The sequence below is a fragment of the Chiloscyllium punctatum genome, chromosome 18, assembly GCF_047496795.1.
Source record: "Chiloscyllium punctatum isolate Juve2018m chromosome 18, sChiPun1.3, whole genome shotgun sequence".
Classification (NCBI taxonomy): domain Eukaryota; kingdom Metazoa; phylum Chordata; class Chondrichthyes; order Orectolobiformes; family Hemiscylliidae; genus Chiloscyllium; species Chiloscyllium punctatum.
Window position 1 is genome coordinate 87,212,324 of NC_092756.1, and position 18,309 is coordinate 87,230,632.

Sequence of the window (18,309 nt, forward strand, 5' to 3'; positions counted from 1 at the left end):
GTGATTTGTGAGGGAAAAACCTTCTTTATACGATGAGTAGTTAGGGATGGAATGCCTGGAAATGTGATGGAGGCAGTTTCAGTTCACGTATACTCCATGCTCTTGAATGATCATGTCTCTCCAAATGATGTACAGAGGAAAGGCAGGAGATTGGCACAAGATAACAGGACCGGTATAAGATCCTTGGTGGACATGGAAAGGATGTTTCCTCTTGGTGGGAGTCCAAAACTAGGGGGATTTTTTTTTAAATTGGGGAGGACCTGGAGTGATGGTCTGTCCTGGCAACTTTTAAAGGATCTGTGGACAAAGTTAGTGTGCTTAAGATGGCTTACAGGAAACTTGCCTTTAACAATCATGCCATTGATTCTGATGGAGCTGTACAAAACTTTGGCTAACTCACAGCAGGAGTGCTGAGAGAAGTTCTGAACATCACTCCACAGGATGGATGTGATTGCACTGGAGGAGCTGCAGAGGAAATTCAACAGGATACTGTCTGGGTTGTGGCATTTTTTTTTTTTGGCTATGAAGAAAGGCTGGATAGGCTTGGGATGTTTCCCTTTTGGGGAGAGCAGGCTGAGGAGGCATGGACTGAAACAGCTGTTCCCCTTGACTGAAGTCAGTTACAAGGGAGCATAATTTTGAAGAGAATGGTAGCAAGTTTAAAAAGTTTTGAAGAATTTTTTTTTTCCCCACCAGAGGTTGGTGGAAATCTGGAATACACAGCCTGGAGGTTAGTAGAGGTAGGAAACCTCAAATCTTTCAAAGGAACATGGATGAGCAATTGAAATGTCTGTAATAATTCAAGGCTGTGGGCCAAGTGCCAGCAAGTGGGATTAGTGGGGATAAGTTTGTGCAAATCTGGTAGGCTGCAGGGCCTATTCTGTCCTATATGACTCTGGCTCGAACAATGGAGTTTTCTCTGAAATGGTCTAACCTGTCTCGCTCCAGATGTTAGCTCACCACCTCCTTTTGGAAGGTGATTGGGATAACCAGGAAATGCTGGCCTTACCAGCAATGTATGCATCATGGGAAAGAAACTGTTTTCAGACTTAATCCAGTTCTCTCAACTTGTCAGAGATGACCCAGTTCTTCTAATCATTCCTCAAAGCTGAAGTCGTTCATCAATACTGTTTAAAATTGAATCTCTCCAGCATTGCATTTGCAGTTCTTTTGAAGAGCCTTTTTTCACACTGCCGTTAACTTGGCCAAACCTACCTTGATTGGTTAATTTTTTTTTAAGAAATTCACTCTTTGGTGAAAGTGATCATACACTACTGACAGATTTCAAGCTGAAAGTTTCATTCTGAGATGCAAAGAAATTAGCAGTCTGTGAATTTGAAAGATGATCCAAGTAGATCCTTTAAAATTAGGAAGGACTTTGATAGGGTTGACACGGAGCAGATGTTTCAGTTTATGGAGTAGCAAAACTAAAGGCCATCTGTCAGAATGTTACAACTACCTGGGGTAACATGCGGAAATCAAACCCTCCTATTCCTTGTGCTGTCACAAATGTGAACATTTGATTTAACCACCAAATTGTTCAATTTTATTGAACTGTCCAATTCCATTTAGCAGTGTTCACACTCCAGGTTTTTGTAAAATAAGTAAATAACTGTTGTGAACCGACTGGTTTTTAAACAACAAAAAGAGTTGAATGCTAATCCATAACTCCGACTTAAACTCTTGCTTCTTTCTTAAAATTCCCAAAGACCTACAGACACCAAGCAGGCAAGTATTGTGGGTACCAGCATATCAACAAAGTTAGTGTGGCGTGGTTCTGGTAGCAGTCTGGGTTACAGATGTAAATAACTTTCCCTTTTAGTCACCTTTTGGGACTCTGAGGACCCAAGGTTGTAGACCGATTTAAATCGTCGTTCATCCCTTTTGGTATCCCTTTTGGAAAATACTTCCTCTGTCCCGCCCCTCAAGGGAATTTACAGAGTGTAGCTAGTACTTGGAAGTTATTTTAACTTCTCCACTTGCAAAAGGGGGCAAGAGATTTAGCTGCTTGCTTTTTCCTAGCCTGGATGTTTTAGTTATATTCTGTTGAAGCACAGTAAACTATCAAACATAGAAACACCGAAAATAGGTACAGGAATAGGCAATTTTTAGGCCTTCGAGCCTATACTGTACCATCATTTGATATGATCATGCAGTTTCAGTATCCCACTCGCACTTACTTCCATACCTCCTTGATTCCTTTAGCCACAGGGCCATGTCTAGCTCCTTCTTGAATATATCTACCGAACTGGACCCAACAACTTTTTTCAAGAAGTTGTTAGTATGCTGAGCACTCCTGAACATGCACAATTGGTCCTGGTCGAAAGGCCAATCAAATGTCTGTCACTGGGCAAAACTGTTCTGAACACCCCTGCAGAACTGAGGTGTCTAGCATCCTCTCCCACTTTGACTACGGCAATATTGCAGATACAGCTCTCGAGTTCTGGCAGTTTGTTTTTAAATCTGGTCCCACAGTCCCTTGGTCCTAAACAATGTCTCTTCCATTTTAAGTAAGTGGTATTCACAATAGCCATTAATAAATTCAGTGGAAAATTCAGGAGAAACTCCTTTCACCCAGAGTGGCAAGAAAGTAGAATTGCTGTCTTGAGGAGTCGTTGAGTTTGATGCATTTAGACTGAAACTAGAAACATTTATATTCCTTTCTTCCTCCTGTGGTTCCACGAGATGGGGTGGGAGCAGGTGCATGTAGAGCATGAACATTGTAGATCATTCAGTCTGACTTTCTGTGCTCAAATGTAAGTTACCACATCCATTTGTAAATGTTTTAGTTCCAAGTGCAACTGCAGTGTTTAGTTGTTTTGCTATTTGGTGATTTTTTTTTTCTCTCTATTTGGAATAGATTTGCTTGCATTAGAACTGGAATTTTAAGAAATTGGTTTGCTTTCCTCTTCCCGCAATAGATCTAACCACACTCAAATGAAGGAGGAAAATGAGGTTGTGGTACTAGATTCTACCAGAGCATGTGCAATCCTCACCCATATAAATAACATACTAGAGTGCACAACAAACCAGTCAGCCTTAGAAAATGTATTGAGGTTTCAGAATTGAAAGGAGCCCTTTTCAAGTCTGATCTTTCAGATGCTAAGTTTGCAATCTATTGTTGCTCAAGTGTTGTGTTTCAGAATTCATTCACTTGTTTTCTCCCTTACCACCCCTCCACTTCCCCCTTTTTTTATTAGAGTTTAATTGAAATTCTTGTGTAAACGCTACTTAAGTGTGCTATTGTAACTGAACCCTTTAGATTTGACAAGCCATACTTCATTGGTTTCCAGAATTTATTAACTTGTTTTGTGCTGGACAGAGTGAAAGTTGGTTTTCCCAGGGAATGGGACCTGATATTGAACAACAAGTAGATTCTCTCTCAACTCTTCCTCAATCCAAGTATTGCAACATTTTTCAAAGTATCTTTCACAATAAGTCAGTGTCTTGCAGAACTATATTTTAAGGAAAGTACAGCAAGAAATGTTTGTGTCCAGAGGCTTGGCAAGGAACAGGGAGTATAGTACAGAACAGTATGGTAGGATTGGAATGGGATGCAGAAGTTGGAGTTGTGGTAGCTGACCTGCAGCTATTGTGATGTAATACTTCTGTTAGTTCCTGAGGCTTCCATATGAGACAAGAATGTTTCAGTACTGAAGAATTCAGTGAACCTTTGTTACTCTACCTAGTATCTAGATAGGCACACTACAGTTGCAGGCACTTTTATGTTTGGGTTCAAGCTAAATACTGTAGCATCCTTCCTTCAGCATGTCATGCTGTAAGAGGAATTTTTAAGGTAGAGATTTGAGACCTTTTTATAGCATTACGTCATATACCATGATTTGGTGATTAGATTAGATTAGATTACTTACAGTGTGGAAACAGGCCCTTCGGCCCAACAAGTCCACACCGCTCCGCCGAAGCATAACCCACCCATACCCCTACATCTATATCTAGATCTACCCCTTACCTAACACTACGGGCAATTTAGCATAGCCAATTCACCTGACCTGCGCATCTTTGGACTGTGGGAGGAAACCGGAGTACCCGGAGGAAACCCACGCAGACACGGGGAGAACGTGCAAACTCCACACAGTCAGTCGCCTGAGGCGGGATATGAGCATGTCTCTTCCAGGTCTATCGTGTATCTGCTGAGAGATTTGACGCAACAGGAATGAGCTCAATGTGCTGTTTGTGTTTCTTTTCAATTGTTGTTCAGAGTAATCTTAATTGTATGCCAAAATAAAAACTCATCTGGGGGTTATTATTGGCTGGTCTCCTGTTCTACCGAAGGTTTTGAGTGTGTGTGTGTGTGTGTGTGTGTGTGTGTGTGTGTGTGTGTGTGTGTGTGTGTGTCATTTTCTGCTGCCATCTGTATTGTTTGTAAAAGCTAATAATGCTGCAATTACATCACCTGTTCGTCATAGTTTGGCCTTGCTTTCTCTACTTGCACTCAGGCACTTTTTCTACCAATGACAGCAATGATGTAGAGAGATGCCAGTGTTAGATTGGGGGGGGGGGGGGGTGCGGAGAAAGAGAGGAGGTGGTGGGACATAAAGGTCAGAAGGCACATGACACCAGGTTATAGTCCAACAGATTTATTTAAAATCACCAGCTTTCAGAGCGCTGCTTCTGATAAAGGAGCAGTACTCCAAAAACGTGATTTTAAGTGAACCTGTTGGACTATAACTTGGTGTTGTATGACTTCAGACTCTGACTATCAATGACCATCCAAACCTGGATTCCACAATTGGCCACTTCTATATCACTGGATGGCTATCAAAGGCAAGGTGACTTTTTCTGCTTCTAACTTGTGTTGCTAGATTTAAAATTACTTTTCGGTGCGGTGCACTACACTAAATGGACCCAGTGAGGGTATTTAAACAATGTTGCTATAAAGTATTAAAGTTTCCACCAAGAATGATACATCCAGTCAATCAAATATGCCTCCAAATTTGTGCAGATATATATCTTTGTCTAAGATTCAGTAATTAAGTGTGGTGTAGAAATGCACACATGTAGACGTTTTAATCCAATTCTGTATTACTTTGCTCGGCTAAATATGATCTTTAAATCCTAGACAGAAGCCACAGCTGTTCCAAGCATGTATATTGTAACAATTGACTCCACGTTAGCTGCTCCAAATTATCAGCTTGTCGGATTACTATAAATTAAACCTGGGATTTAATATATTTTTTCTTTTTGAGATGTCATCGTGAGACAATGAAACATTGAGATTTCTACCGAGCTGCTGGTTTAGTACCTAGGGTTTTCTGATCCAAACATTTAAACATGTCATTTCCTGATCAAAGCCCCACGTGCCCAGGCATGTGTTATAAATGTGTTTTGTTTTTTAAGATGTAGCAAAAGCGTACTGCAGTGGTGCAGCTGCCATGATTACATCATCTGGTCTGGAATTTTTACACAGATGCACAGAACTGAATTTTAATTGCAAAGGGTTCTGAATGTCTGTTTATTAGAGTGAGAATTTTCTATATGCAGCAACAACCTCTTTTGGCATTTTGGTTCTCTCCTATGTGCATGCTGTGTTGGGATGTTAATAGTGAAAGTGGAAAAAGGAGCTCTGTTCCACCAGCTGGTAATTGTGCAACTTCATTGAATGTTTTTTTAAATCACTATTCACTTTGCGACTGTTGTGTCTGATGGTGACCTGATATGATGATGGGTTCTGTCTGCAGTTGGGATTCCCTCGATTAAATGGTGTGGTGCTGAGGGAGATTACAACGTGATGGTGATGGAGCTGCTGGGTCCTAGTCTTGAAGACCTCTTCAACTTCTGCTCCCGCAAGTTCAGTCTGAAGACTGTGCTCCTCCTTGCAGACCAGATGGTATGGATTTTCAGGGTTTTACAAGTGGGAAGAGGGTTGAGAGCATTGGGGGTTCTGTAACCGCTGGCACATTAGTCTTTCTCCTGATGCCTATATCTTGATTTTGAATTGGATCCATACACGTGTCACTCTTATCCTTGCTCAAGCAAGTTGGCTTTTGACCCAGCGACACTTTTTTTTATTAATAAACATTTTCATCCTTTTTATTTAAAACCCTTTTATGTACATTTTGCCTTCCTACATTTGTAACCATCCTTGGCTGTGCAGTCCTCTTTAAGATGTCAGTTCTGGCATCTTGTGCATCCCTGACTTTAATTACTTTCTTCAACAGTCTTTCCATGCCTTGGCACCATGTTCTGGAATTCTCTCACTCCTCTTGTCTTTACCCACCTCTAGTAGTTCAGTGTAAAATGTCTCTGCTTTTATGAAGCACCTTATGATTTATATGGTTTAAAAACCCCAGAAACTCAGCAGGTCTGGCAACATCTGTTGGAAGACAGCAGTGTTGATGTTTCAAATCCAGTGACTCTTTCTCAGGGGGCAAAAAAAAAGTTCTGAAGAGTCACTGGATTCTAAATGTTAGCTCTGCTTTCTTCTAACACGTTCTGCCAGACCTATTGAGTTTCTCCAGTTTGTTTTTTTAATTTGATTTCCAACATCCATAGTTCTTTTTGTTTTTATTTTGTGATAGAAGTATCTCATTAAAAGTGTTACATAAATACAAGTCATTGTTGCTTGTTCCTTGATATTGGAATGACCAACAGGCGCAGTCATTTCACACTATAGCTCGAATGTCCAAGTTTAGAAATGATACTGTAGAACGATTAGAGGATGGAATGCAAGGAAAGTGAAAACAGTAGATACTCTCATTCAGAATTTTTATTCCAATAGCTAAAGTGTGTAAAGTCATGTTGTCCATGGCCCAGCTTTTCCCTTTCAATAAGGTCGTTGCTGATCTGACAATCCTCAACCCCACTTTCCTGCCTCCTCTTCATAGTCCTTGATTCCCTTTTTAATGATTTGAGAATCTCTGTCTCAGCCTTTAGTATGTTTAACAACCCATCCTTCAGTAAAGAATACCACGGATTCACACCCTTCTGAGAGAAAACGGTTCCTCCTCAACTGTCTCAAATGGCCAATCCCTTTATTCTGAGATAATACCCTCTGGGTATAGACTCCTATAAGGGGAAACAACCTTTTTAAATCTACCCTTTCAAGTCACCTAAGGTTCTTGTATGTTTGAGTTTTGTCATCTCATTGGAGTTCAGAAGACAGTAAGAGATCAGTCTAATGAACACATTCCACCCCCGACTCCCCGCCAACCAGTGTATCTTTCTTTTAGGTAAGAGACCCAAAGCTTTGCAGGATTCCAGTTGTTTGACTATACCTTGAAAAGTTTTAGGAAAATTCCCTTATTTGAAACATTCCATTTTCCTTCTGTATTGCCTGCTGAATTTTTTTGAGACTTAGGCATGTGGACTCTCAAATCCTTCTGTGGTGTAACCTTCTGTGGTCATCCTCCATGTAAACAATATTCGGCTTCGTTTTATTCTTGCTGCTGACGTGTATAATTTTACTTTCCCACATTTCTAGTTTGTCGGTCAAGCTTTTGCGTACTCATTTTTTACATATAATCCATTTGCAGGTTGAGGTTATCCTCATCACTGGCCTTCCTACTTATTTCTGTAGTATCCACAAACTTAGTACATTCACTTTTCCATTAATATGTATTGTAAGTAATTGTAGCACTCCACTAATTAGATGTCATCCTGAAAATGCCCCCTTATTCCACCTTGATTATTAGTTAACCAATTTTCTTTTTAAGCACATGTAGTACTCCCAAAACCATGGGGGTTCATTTGAATAGCCTAATAGGTAGTATCTAAAATGCCTGTCTGCTGAAAATCCAAATGCACTACATCTGTTGCTTCACCTTTTTGACTATCCTAACTCTACCCACCAAAATATTCTTAAGTTTGTTAGGGTATGGTTTTTTTTTCACATTCATGATGCTGTAATGCCTTTCATAATAGACGCAGCATTTTCCCAGTAGCAGGATGATAGGTAACTTCAGGCGTGTTAGCATAATTTTTTTTTCTGTCTTTACCTTTTTTTTTAAATAATGTTACATTTGACAGTTTTCCGATCCTGAGGTTTTTTCTTAATCCAGGGGTAATTGAAAGGTTACTACCAGTGTATCCGCTATCTCTCGCTCCTTCTTTTAATATCCTTGGATGCATCCCATCTTGTCTGGGGATTGTATGATCTTTAGCCCTCCTACTTTCCCTATCACTGGTTTTCTCTATTGGTATTTATTTAATTCATTTACTCTTCCTCCTCTCCCCCCTCCCCCCGCCCCATAATGATTTAGTAATTTTGAAATGCTGTTAGTGTCTTCTACTGTAGAGACTGATGCAATGTATTTTCTCAACTCCTATGCCATTTCTTGCTTCTCCATTATTATATGTCAGCCTCGTTCTCAAAAGGTCCTGTGTTTCTTGGGCCTCCTTTCCTTTTCATATGTTTTTAAGCACGTTCTCACTATCTGTCTGGATGTTACATTCAAATTTCCCCTAAATTTATCATCTATCTTTTTATATGTTTTAAAAACTTCCCCAATCCTCTTTCTTACAAATGTGCAAAGATTTAGTAGTAGTTTTCTTTCTTTCAGTTTGATGCTATTATTAACTTGCTTAATTAACCCTGATTGGCTTATCCCTTTTCTACAGTTCTCCTTTCTCACTGGGATATATCTTTACTGTGGATCATTTAACTATTTTCTTAAATGTCTGCTTTTGCCCTTCAATCCTCTGATACTAAACCCCTTTCCCAGTTACTCCTGTCTATTGGCAAATAAGGGTCTGAAGTTATACTTGCCCTCCTTTTTATGCTAAAGCCCTCATCTTTTAAAGAGAACCATTCTGAATCTTAGTGTGGAATTGCTCCTTAGTTACCTGGCAAAATTAATAATGGGAAAATGTCAGCTTACAGGAAATGGAGAGGTTTGAGATCTTAACTTTTAAAAGGATGTCTGTCGCGAGAAGCAAACAGAGGTGAAGTTGGTGAATCCTTGTAAGCTAATGTGTTAAACATCTTTGAAGGAGCAGATTGCTGCATCCTTGATTTGTGATCCCTTGTACTCATGACTTAATTATTTTTCTCAGATCAGTCGAATTGAGTACATTCATTCCAAAAACTTCATCCATCGTGACGTTAAACCAGACAACTTCCTCATGGGCTTGGGCAAGAAGGGCAATCTGGTTTATATCATTGACTTTGGCTTGGCCAAGAAGTACCGTGATGCACGGACTCACCAACATATCCCATACCGGGAAAACAAGAATCTGACCGGCACAGCGCGATATGCCTCCATCAACACTCATCTGGGCATCGGTGAGCAAGTGGTCACTCTGACCAAAGTAGTACCTACTGAAGAAAGGGCACTTGAGGGCTCCTAAGAATTGGAAAAACTAGCAGGAGAGAATGGTTGTTTGGATTGTGGGGCGCTGGTGGCGGTGTGGGAAGCAGCGATGTCAGTGTGTATGGACGGAGGATCTAGCAAGCCAGATTGCCTAACAGGGTTTCTGTCAGCACAAGAGAAAATTTACTATAGAAATGTTTTGACATTTTGGAATTGAGAGATGCCTTTTCACAAATAAATGGGGTGGTGTTTTCAACATAATCCCTTTTTAATGCCACTGCTAGTTATTCTAAGTAAATCTTGGCTCCTGACTCTTTTAAATAACAAAAATCTCCACAGAACAAAGTCGCCGTGATGACCTGGAGTCACTGGGTTACGTCCTGATGTATTTTAACTTGGGCTCGTTGCCATGGCAGGGACTCAAGGCAGCAACAAAACGGCAGAAGTACGAGCGCATCAGTGAGAAAAAGATGTCAACTCCAATTGAAGTGCTGTGCAAGAGCTATCCATGTGAGTTCCTCTGGTTCCTGTTCAAAGTGGTTGCAACTGTTTGATATGTAGGGACGGTACCCAGTTCTAAGGTCCACGTGGATTATTTCTCTTGTGGCCCTGTCCTTTCCTAATGACATGGACTTCAGTATTCCTCTAATTCTATGGCTAAACTGAAGTTAGATGGTGAGGTAGTCAAACAAGAAAAAACATTGTGCACAAACCTAGTTGTGTCCTTATTCTGTCATTTGTCTGTCTGCAATTTGCAGTATGGTCACTGAGCAGCGATCTCACTCTCGTGATCTGTGTGTCTGTGCACATTCCCAATATTCTGGCATTGCCTCCTCCTGCGTCCTTGCTCCCACCAGTGTCCCAACATGGCTTCTCCACTTCTACATTGCATATGAGTCATTTGTGCCTCCAGCCTAGTGGCTCTGGATGCTGCATAATGGAGTCGATGCTTTGCTTTGATGCATTTAACGTAGTAGTACAGAAGTAATGTTGATAAACCCACACTGGTTCCAAGGTTGCGCACAAATGCAAACTTCTCTTTCGAGGGGATACAGAGGGGCCTCGCAGCACTTTCCCACAGGCTCCTATCCCTCTGTTATTCTGCACCGCCTACATTATGTCTAGAGTAACTTTTATATTTCAAGTTGTCTGGATATTAAGACCTGCTGCTGAGCTGTTTGATAGATGGGCCCACGCTGGCAGAGACTTTTTACTGTGATGCCAATTTTGCCAGTTCACTGAATTTAATACCAAGTCTGCTGTAAGGGAGTCAGCCACTTTTCACCTAATGGGATTCTGCTGAACATAAGACAAAATGACGTTGAGTCTGTTGTCTTATCACTAACTTCTCATTTCAGTCTTGGATTGTACAATTGAAGTTGCATAAAATTCCCAGAGTCCATCACTGACATTGCAAAACTGTTGCTGAGCTGACATGGAGCCCCCTGACCAGTGTACTGTCATTCTGGTAGATGGTGTTTCTTTCCATGTCAGCCATGCCTCAGTTTGCTTTTAAATAGACAGTTAGCTAGTTTCAAATATCCTGATGTATAGTACGGCTATAGGTGCATCCTTTTAAATTAGGTTAGGTTTTTAAAAAAATACATCACTTTGTGAAGTGTTAGAATAAAATTGCAGGGTCTGGCTCTGGCCGAGCAAGTTTCTGAATTGGAATAGATTAGATTAGCTTCCCTACAGATTTGAAACCGGCCCTTTGGCCCCCTCAAGTCAACACAGACTCTGAAGAGTAACCCACCTAGACCCATTCCCCTCTGACTAATGCACCTAACACTCTGGGCAATTTAGCATGGCCAATTCACCTAACCTGCATGTCTTTGGACTATGGGAGGAAACTGGAGCACCCAGAAGAAACCCATTCAGACATGGGAGAATGTGCAAACTCCGCACAAACAGTCACCCGAGGCTGGAATCGAACCTGGGACCCTGGTGCTGTGAGGTGGCAGTGTTAACTACTGAGCCACCACGCCACCCTAAGTTGCCCTTTCACTGGCCCTTTGCATTGATATGGGTCAGTTCCAAGTAAATACAGTTTATGAAGCAGATGGACGCATTTAAACTCTGTTGTTTTAAACGTTGCAGCTGTAAGACCATGAGCATATGAATTAGGAGTAGGCCATTCAGCCCTTGAGTCTATTCTCCGCTTGGTAAGATAATCCCTGATTTGCATGGGATCGAAGTTCCTGGCAACTCTACTACATTTGATTCCTTTCTTGATCAAGAATGTATCCAACTTTGGCTTTTTAAAAAAAAATTCAAAGATATAGCCTTCACTGGTCTCTGTGGCAGAGAATTCCACACATGAGTAACCATCTGATAGGGGGATTAAAAAAAAACTTTTTTCATCATCTTAAAGATGAGTTTCCTTCATTTTTAAACTGTCCCCCAGTCCTAGTCATTCCCATAAAAGAAGCGTCCTTTCAACATCCACCCTTTCCTATCCCCGCAAAATCATGTGTTTCAAAATTACATTTACTAACTTGAGTCTTTTTCAGAGCCTTTCCTAGTTTATATTCTCTTTTTAAAGAAATCCGAATTGGTCGAAAATTCTGTGAAAGATTAATTGAGGATTAAGTTGTTTCTTCCTGCTAATTAAAATTTGCCTCAATTTCTGTGTTGCTGCTTTATTTCCAATTCCTCACCTTGCAAAGTCGCAATTCCTGCTCTGTATGGTTTGTTCCCTTTCCAGATCCCCTTAAATGGGTAGTTCCTTAAGTCTGTCTTACATTGCTTGACTCTTTGTTTTGTTCAGTTCTTGGTTTTCAGTTGAAATATAAATTGTTATACAAATAAATGGAAGAGAACTTAGGAGCTTGTATGAAGTTTTCTTGCCTCAATATGTCCCGCCTTTCCCCTCCTGCCTGCTCTATTATTGCTTGTCATCTCTTTTATATCCTGTTTATAAATGTGCTTTTCTCAGTATTTCTTAGCTAATTGGTCTGTGTTGCTGTGATCCTAATCTTTTTATTTTCCCCCGTCCCTTATCCCCTTAGCTGAATTTTCTACCTACCTGAACTTCTGTCGCTCCTTGCGTTTTGATGACAAGCCCGATTACTCGTACCTACGACAACTTTTCAGGAACTTATTCCACCGACAGGGCTTCTCATACGACTACGTCTTTGATTGGAACATGCTGAAGTTTGTAAGTGCAGGCGTGTTAAACTTGTAAAAATTTGGTGCTGAATGCAGGATTTTCTTTCCCCACCTCCTCAAATATTTTCCTTTTAAATTACCACCATCAGTGTGCTTCCGTGTTGCAACATCTCACTTCTCAGACTTTTAGGCATTTGTTTTGCGTGCAACTCCAATTACTCACCAAGTGAGAAAATAAAATTACATTGCACTGATCGCATCCTTCAGGCATCTCTGCTTGACCATGTCAGCTGTGGCTTGGGCAGCACACTGGCCTTGGAGATTGAGTTCAAAATCTAGATCCAGAGATCAGATGTACTGAGAGGGTGCTGCACTGTCTGAAGTGCAGCTTTACCTATTAGACTTCAAACTAAACTCCAGTGTAAAGATTGCAAACATTCTCTGTGGAGTCCTGGCCAACTTAACTGACAACACACTTGCTTTTTTAAAAAAAAATGTCTAATCTTGATATTGTAGGACCATGCTGACTGCACTTTGTTGGTGCTGTCGAGTGCCTTGGATGTTCCACAGGTGTGAGAGGCATTCAACAAGTGCAGCTCTTTCTTTTAGCTAAGTATGTTTTTGAAGTACTGCAGTTCGCATAAATAAGCAAATGGAAAAACTTTGTCACTTAAGCAGCAAATATATAAACTGCCTGGGTCTCTTTGAACATCAATTCAATGCTGTCCATTTTTTTTTTCTCATTTCTCAGGGCATTGATTCATTGCAATCCAAATGAGGCTAGACTCATTTTCCACCCCAAACAGACCCCCGAGTAGCTCATTCTTGTTAGTCACTGGCAACCAATTTGTGCTGTTTAGTTTTAGTTAATCTGGCATGTCATATGTCTGAGTAGTTGCAGCATGAAATTCTTTAGTTCTGCCTTTCCTTATGCAAAGGATTTGTTTTTTTAACCTCGCGCCAATTTATTGCAAAATGGTTTTCCTGTCAAGTAGTGCCACCCTGTACACTCCCATCAATCGCCACTCCTGCAGCATAGGAAACATTTTTAACTTTTTTTCCTGGTCTTGCCTTGCATGCCTTTTTACCCTCCCTTTTTTTTTAAATTAAGAGTTCCCACTGAACTGTCCAGTTTTAATTCTCCCACTAATGGCTTTAACTCCACCCCCCCCCCCCCCCCCCCATTCCACCAGCCACACATTTGACCATAAGTGCATGGTTCCAGGGACCAGATTAGCACAGCCCACAGGATATCTGGTTCTTCCAGGAGCTGGGCCCTGATGTTCGCTGTGGCTGAGTGGGAAAGCAAGGTGGTGGTTAAACAGAAAGAACTGTGGTATTATCCAGTTCTATTTTGGTGCAGAGGGAATTACTAAAGATCCCGAGATCAGTATGTACCTGAACAGTCTTGATGTGGAAGGCACTGTGGCCACTGCTTTTGATGAGAGATTTGAGTGAATTGGTTGTTTTAAAACCCATTTGCCAAAGTGCTTGACTTGGATTTTGCAGTCAGCTAGAATCGCCCCACATTTCCTATTTAGCTATCCCCATTTTATGATACTTTTTAATTTCCTTAATCCCTCCTTCCTTCTGACTCGTAACCACCAAACAAATGGTGGAGTCGCTCTGGGATGAGCTTACTGACACCACCTTCCCTGATTTACAGGGTGCTGGGCGGACTCCAGAGGAAAGTGAGCGCGAGCGCAGAGATCACGAACGGGAAGAGCGTGTAGTACAGACCCGCAGTTCGGCAACGAGAGCCCTCCCACCAGGAACAGGGGCTGGGGCAGTGGGTAACCGGTTACGGAATGGACAAGATGCAGTGCTGCCCACTCAGGCGACAAGAGCACAGCAGTCTGGTCAGTGTTCTCTTCATTCACTCACTTCTACAACAATATTACGGGCTGCTTTTTAAAGACGTTACAGGTTTAGATATTCAGACCCTCCCACGTAGTTGGTTGAATCATCTCAAAACAGCATAATATTGTTGAAAGCACTATTGCAGTAGATAAGGGGAGGCCATGGCCTGGTGGTATGAAGTTCTGGGGACCTGGGTTCGAATCCTGCCAAGACAGATGGAGGAATTTGAATTCAATAAAAATCTGGAATGCATGGTCTAATGATCATGAATCCATTGCTGATTGTTAGGGAAAACCCATCTGGTTCACTCATATCCTTTTTTTTTAAGGAAGGAAACTGCCACCCTTACCTGGTCGGGCTTACATGTGAGTCCTGACCCACAGCAATGTATTGACTCTTAACTGTCCTCTGGTAATTTTAAGGATGGACAATAAATTCTGGCCTACCTAGAGGCACCTTCATTCCATGACTGATTTAAAAACTTCAAGAACGTGCATATTAAGAGCAAAGGCTGGCCATTTGACCCCTCACACCAGTTGTATTTAATCCTGATTGTGGCTTCGGCTTCACTTTCCACCGACTCTATCTCCTTTTGTGCTCTTATTTGTCAAGAATGTATCCTCAAATATTCAGCCCTGCTCCACTGCTCTCTGGGTAACACTTCTCCAACTTGTTAAGCAGACATTTTTCTTCTCTTCCACCTTTAAAGGAAAACACCCTTTTTGCAAGTGTCATTCAGCGATACTGTTCTAAGGGAGGTACAGTACCACTGGGTTCATCAAAACTCTGATAAGGGCAGGTGATACTATAATTGATGCAGTGGTTGGTCCTCAATGCGTCATAGAGGAAACAGACCTTTTATGGTCCAATTCGTCCATGCTGACCAGATATTCTAATCTGCTCTAGTCCCATTTGCCAGCACATGGCCCATATGCGTCCTAAACCATTCCTATTCCTTTATCTATCCAGATGCCTCTCAATGCTGTAATTGTACCAGGCTCCTTCACTTCCTCTGGCAGCTCATTTCATCCAAGCACCACCCTCTGTGAAAAAATTGCCCTTGAGTCCCACAGGTTTAATTAGAAGCACTAGCTTTCAGAATGCTGATCCTTCGCACCACCTGATGAAGGAAAGCTAGTGCTTCCAATTAAATCTGTTGGACTATAACCTGGTGTTCTGTGATTTTTAATTTTGTACACCCCAGTCCAACACTGGCATCTCCAAATCATGCCCTTAGGTCCCTTTTTTATATCTTTCCCCTCTCTCCCTAAGCCTATGCTCTCTAGTTCTCAACTCCCCCATCCCTGAGAAAAGACCGTGTCCACTTACCCTATTCATGCCCCTCAGGATTTTATAAGGTCACCCCTCAGCCTCCAACACTCTAGGGAAAACAGCCCCAACCTATCCAGGGTCTCCTTGTAGCTCAAACCCTCCAATCCTGGTGACATCCTTGTGAAACTTGAAAGGGTTCAGAAAAGATTTACAACATCCTTCCACATGATTTTGTAATGTTCAATATTTATCCCCTCAACCAAGGTAATTAATTATATCAACATATTGTTCAAGACATCATTCAGTCCTACATATTTTTATATTGCAAACAAAAAACTGATCAGTAAGTAACTGAGCTCATGGTGGACACCATTTATATTAAGATACTTACTTTCTTCATCAAATACAATTGAACAGACCTAATTATCCAAAGCCTTGTAGGCAAAGAAATGCTGATTTCCACTACCTTGTGAGGTAATACTTGAGTTTATTCCTGAATGGCCCAGCTCCAAATTTGAAATAGTGCCTCTATAGTTCTAGATTCCCCACTTTGAGCAAGCATCTTTTTCAGCTGATTTAAATTTTTCCATCATTTTAAACATTTCAATTGGACAACTCTTTAATCTTCCAAACTCGAGGGAATGCATAAACTGGAGTGGTAATCTGTCGTCCTCGTTCATGCAAAGCATACAGATGAAGCACAAAATGAGCAGCATACTATAAATATATTTACTATTAAAGATCAATGAACAAGTGGCAGGATCAATTCTACCAATTTCTCTCAATCCTGAAGATTTCAACTGAGTTAATTCTCCTACAAAGAAAGTCAGTCAAAACTTCCATTACATTCATTTAACATTCCTAATCATTGGAAAAGAGAATCGCTCACTTTTATCTGCAGTAGCCAAAGCTATTAGTTGACAAAAGGATTATTCCAAGGGAAACCACACCAAACACTAAGGCAGTGTGCATTTTAATAATTACAGGGTGAAGAGAAATGCTATGTTGCTCCAGTTTCATTATAGTTATATCATGCCACTGTCCCACACCACCATTTCTGTTCCAGTGGTCCAAACCATAAATTGTTTAATAAAGATATCACTACAGTCAGCATAGTAGTTTTCTACAAAGTGCTACAGAATGATGCTGAATATGCAGGTGCATATGAGCACTCTTATAAAAGACAAAGAAACCACTACTTTTTGCTTTATAATTTATTTTTCTAAACACAAATACATTAACAAACAGCATACAAACAGAGGTATCAGTGATTGAAATGGTGCATGAGCTGCAATAGTACATGGTGCTCAGAGGCAGTTTGAGCCTCAACAATGGAATGATTTCTTCACATTTAATCAATGAAAAGTTTATAAGTTTTGTTTTAAACAAGTGCGTGTTTCTAGCTGTCTGAGCAACTTTATCGATATTACAATTTCACTTTTCAGGCAGGCAAGGGATCAGGAAAGCAAATGGGGCCTTTAGAAACTTTGTACTTGGGAAGGCAGCTAATTCCATGTCGATTAATGTCTCACGTTCCACCATTAGGGTTACAGAATAACGTATTTCACACAAACTAGCTTCAAAATGAGCAATGGCCTGTTTTTTAAAAAAAAATACACAACCTAACCTTGGACCAGTGAACAGTGGGTTGTGGCTGCCATGTTTGATGGAAGTTATCAAACAAGCGTACATATGAGGCTTGCGTACTTATGATACAAACCTCTGTCACCTCTCCGGATTCCAAAATACTATTACTTATGAAAACACAAATTGTAATCCTTTTTAAGCCCATAAAACTGGCAGGCCAAATGAGGAAATACAATGGGTCAGCTAGTCAACAACCAGTTAACATTGGGCCCTGGCACAAAGTCCTCCAACTGCACTTCATTAAGTGTGGTTATTTAAAAAATAAATCAAACGAAGCTTCAGACAAACTTCAGAACATCAAATGTTCAAAGGCACTGCCAAGCATGCTCCATTAGTTCTTTGTCCAGTTGGAAAACCAAAGTAATCAGCAACTCTTGCAACTGAGCGATTGTCGTACTGTGGTAAATCAAAACTGCTTAGTAAACTGGTTCGAAGTCTTCTGTTAAGAAGACGCTATATGTTTGGTGGTGGTAAAATGTTAGAGACAAACAAGCCATGCAGTTCTGAATGAATAACAAACTGCTGAGGTAGAGAAGAAAGCTTACCCACATTTTGATCAAAGTCTAAAAGCAAATTTCAGATAACTATCCAAAAAACATTTTGTACATCTTGTTAACACTCTTCGTATTTAACTCAATTTCTAAAAACAATTTTGCTTGCCCAAAGGTTTATGCTTGGTGCAACACTCATGTTATGAGAAGTCAAGAAGCACCACAGTTCTACAAGAGCACAACTTTCAATCTGAGCGGTTTTAAACAACAGCATGGAGCCTTATCAATGAAAGGACACTTTTACTGTTTCAATCAAAAGCTGGCATGACCCAAGATCACTGACTCGAGCAGCATCAGGATAGTAACCATTGGGGTTCAGAGTAATTCGGTCACACAATAACAACAGTTAATGTCATCCAGTTTTAACAACATGGTGAGCTAGTGATTCCAAAAAATGGAAGGTCCCTCGGCTGTTGGTAAAACAGAACTACAGTTGGGAAGCAGCTCTTAATTGAGCTAGGAGTTCCCACTTCTCTATCGGAGAGATCAGTTAGCACTCGCTAAACTATAGCATAAAGTCTCTGTAGATTTTATGTACTCGAGGTTGTGTCATTGGGATTAAAAACCTGAGTGCAGCCCTTCTCTTCCACCCTCATGCT

General features: G+C 40.8%; 1 protein-coding gene across 1 annotated transcript in view; it reads left to right on the forward strand.

Moving 5' to 3' along the window:
- Window positions 1-18,309, forward strand: part of LOC140489280 (casein kinase I) — a 50,856-nt gene that overhangs the window by 22,223 nt on the left and 10,324 nt on the right. Inside the window, exons 4-8 of the mRNA XM_072588657.1 lie at window positions 5,700-5,848; window positions 9,013-9,241; window positions 9,609-9,779; window positions 12,281-12,429; window positions 14,047-14,239. Coding sequence (XP_072444758.1) covers window positions 5,700-5,848; window positions 9,013-9,241; window positions 9,609-9,779; window positions 12,281-12,429; window positions 14,047-14,239 — 891 coding nt within the window. The remainder of the gene's footprint in view (window positions 1-5,699; window positions 5,849-9,012; window positions 9,242-9,608; window positions 9,780-12,280; window positions 12,430-14,046; window positions 14,240-18,309) is intronic.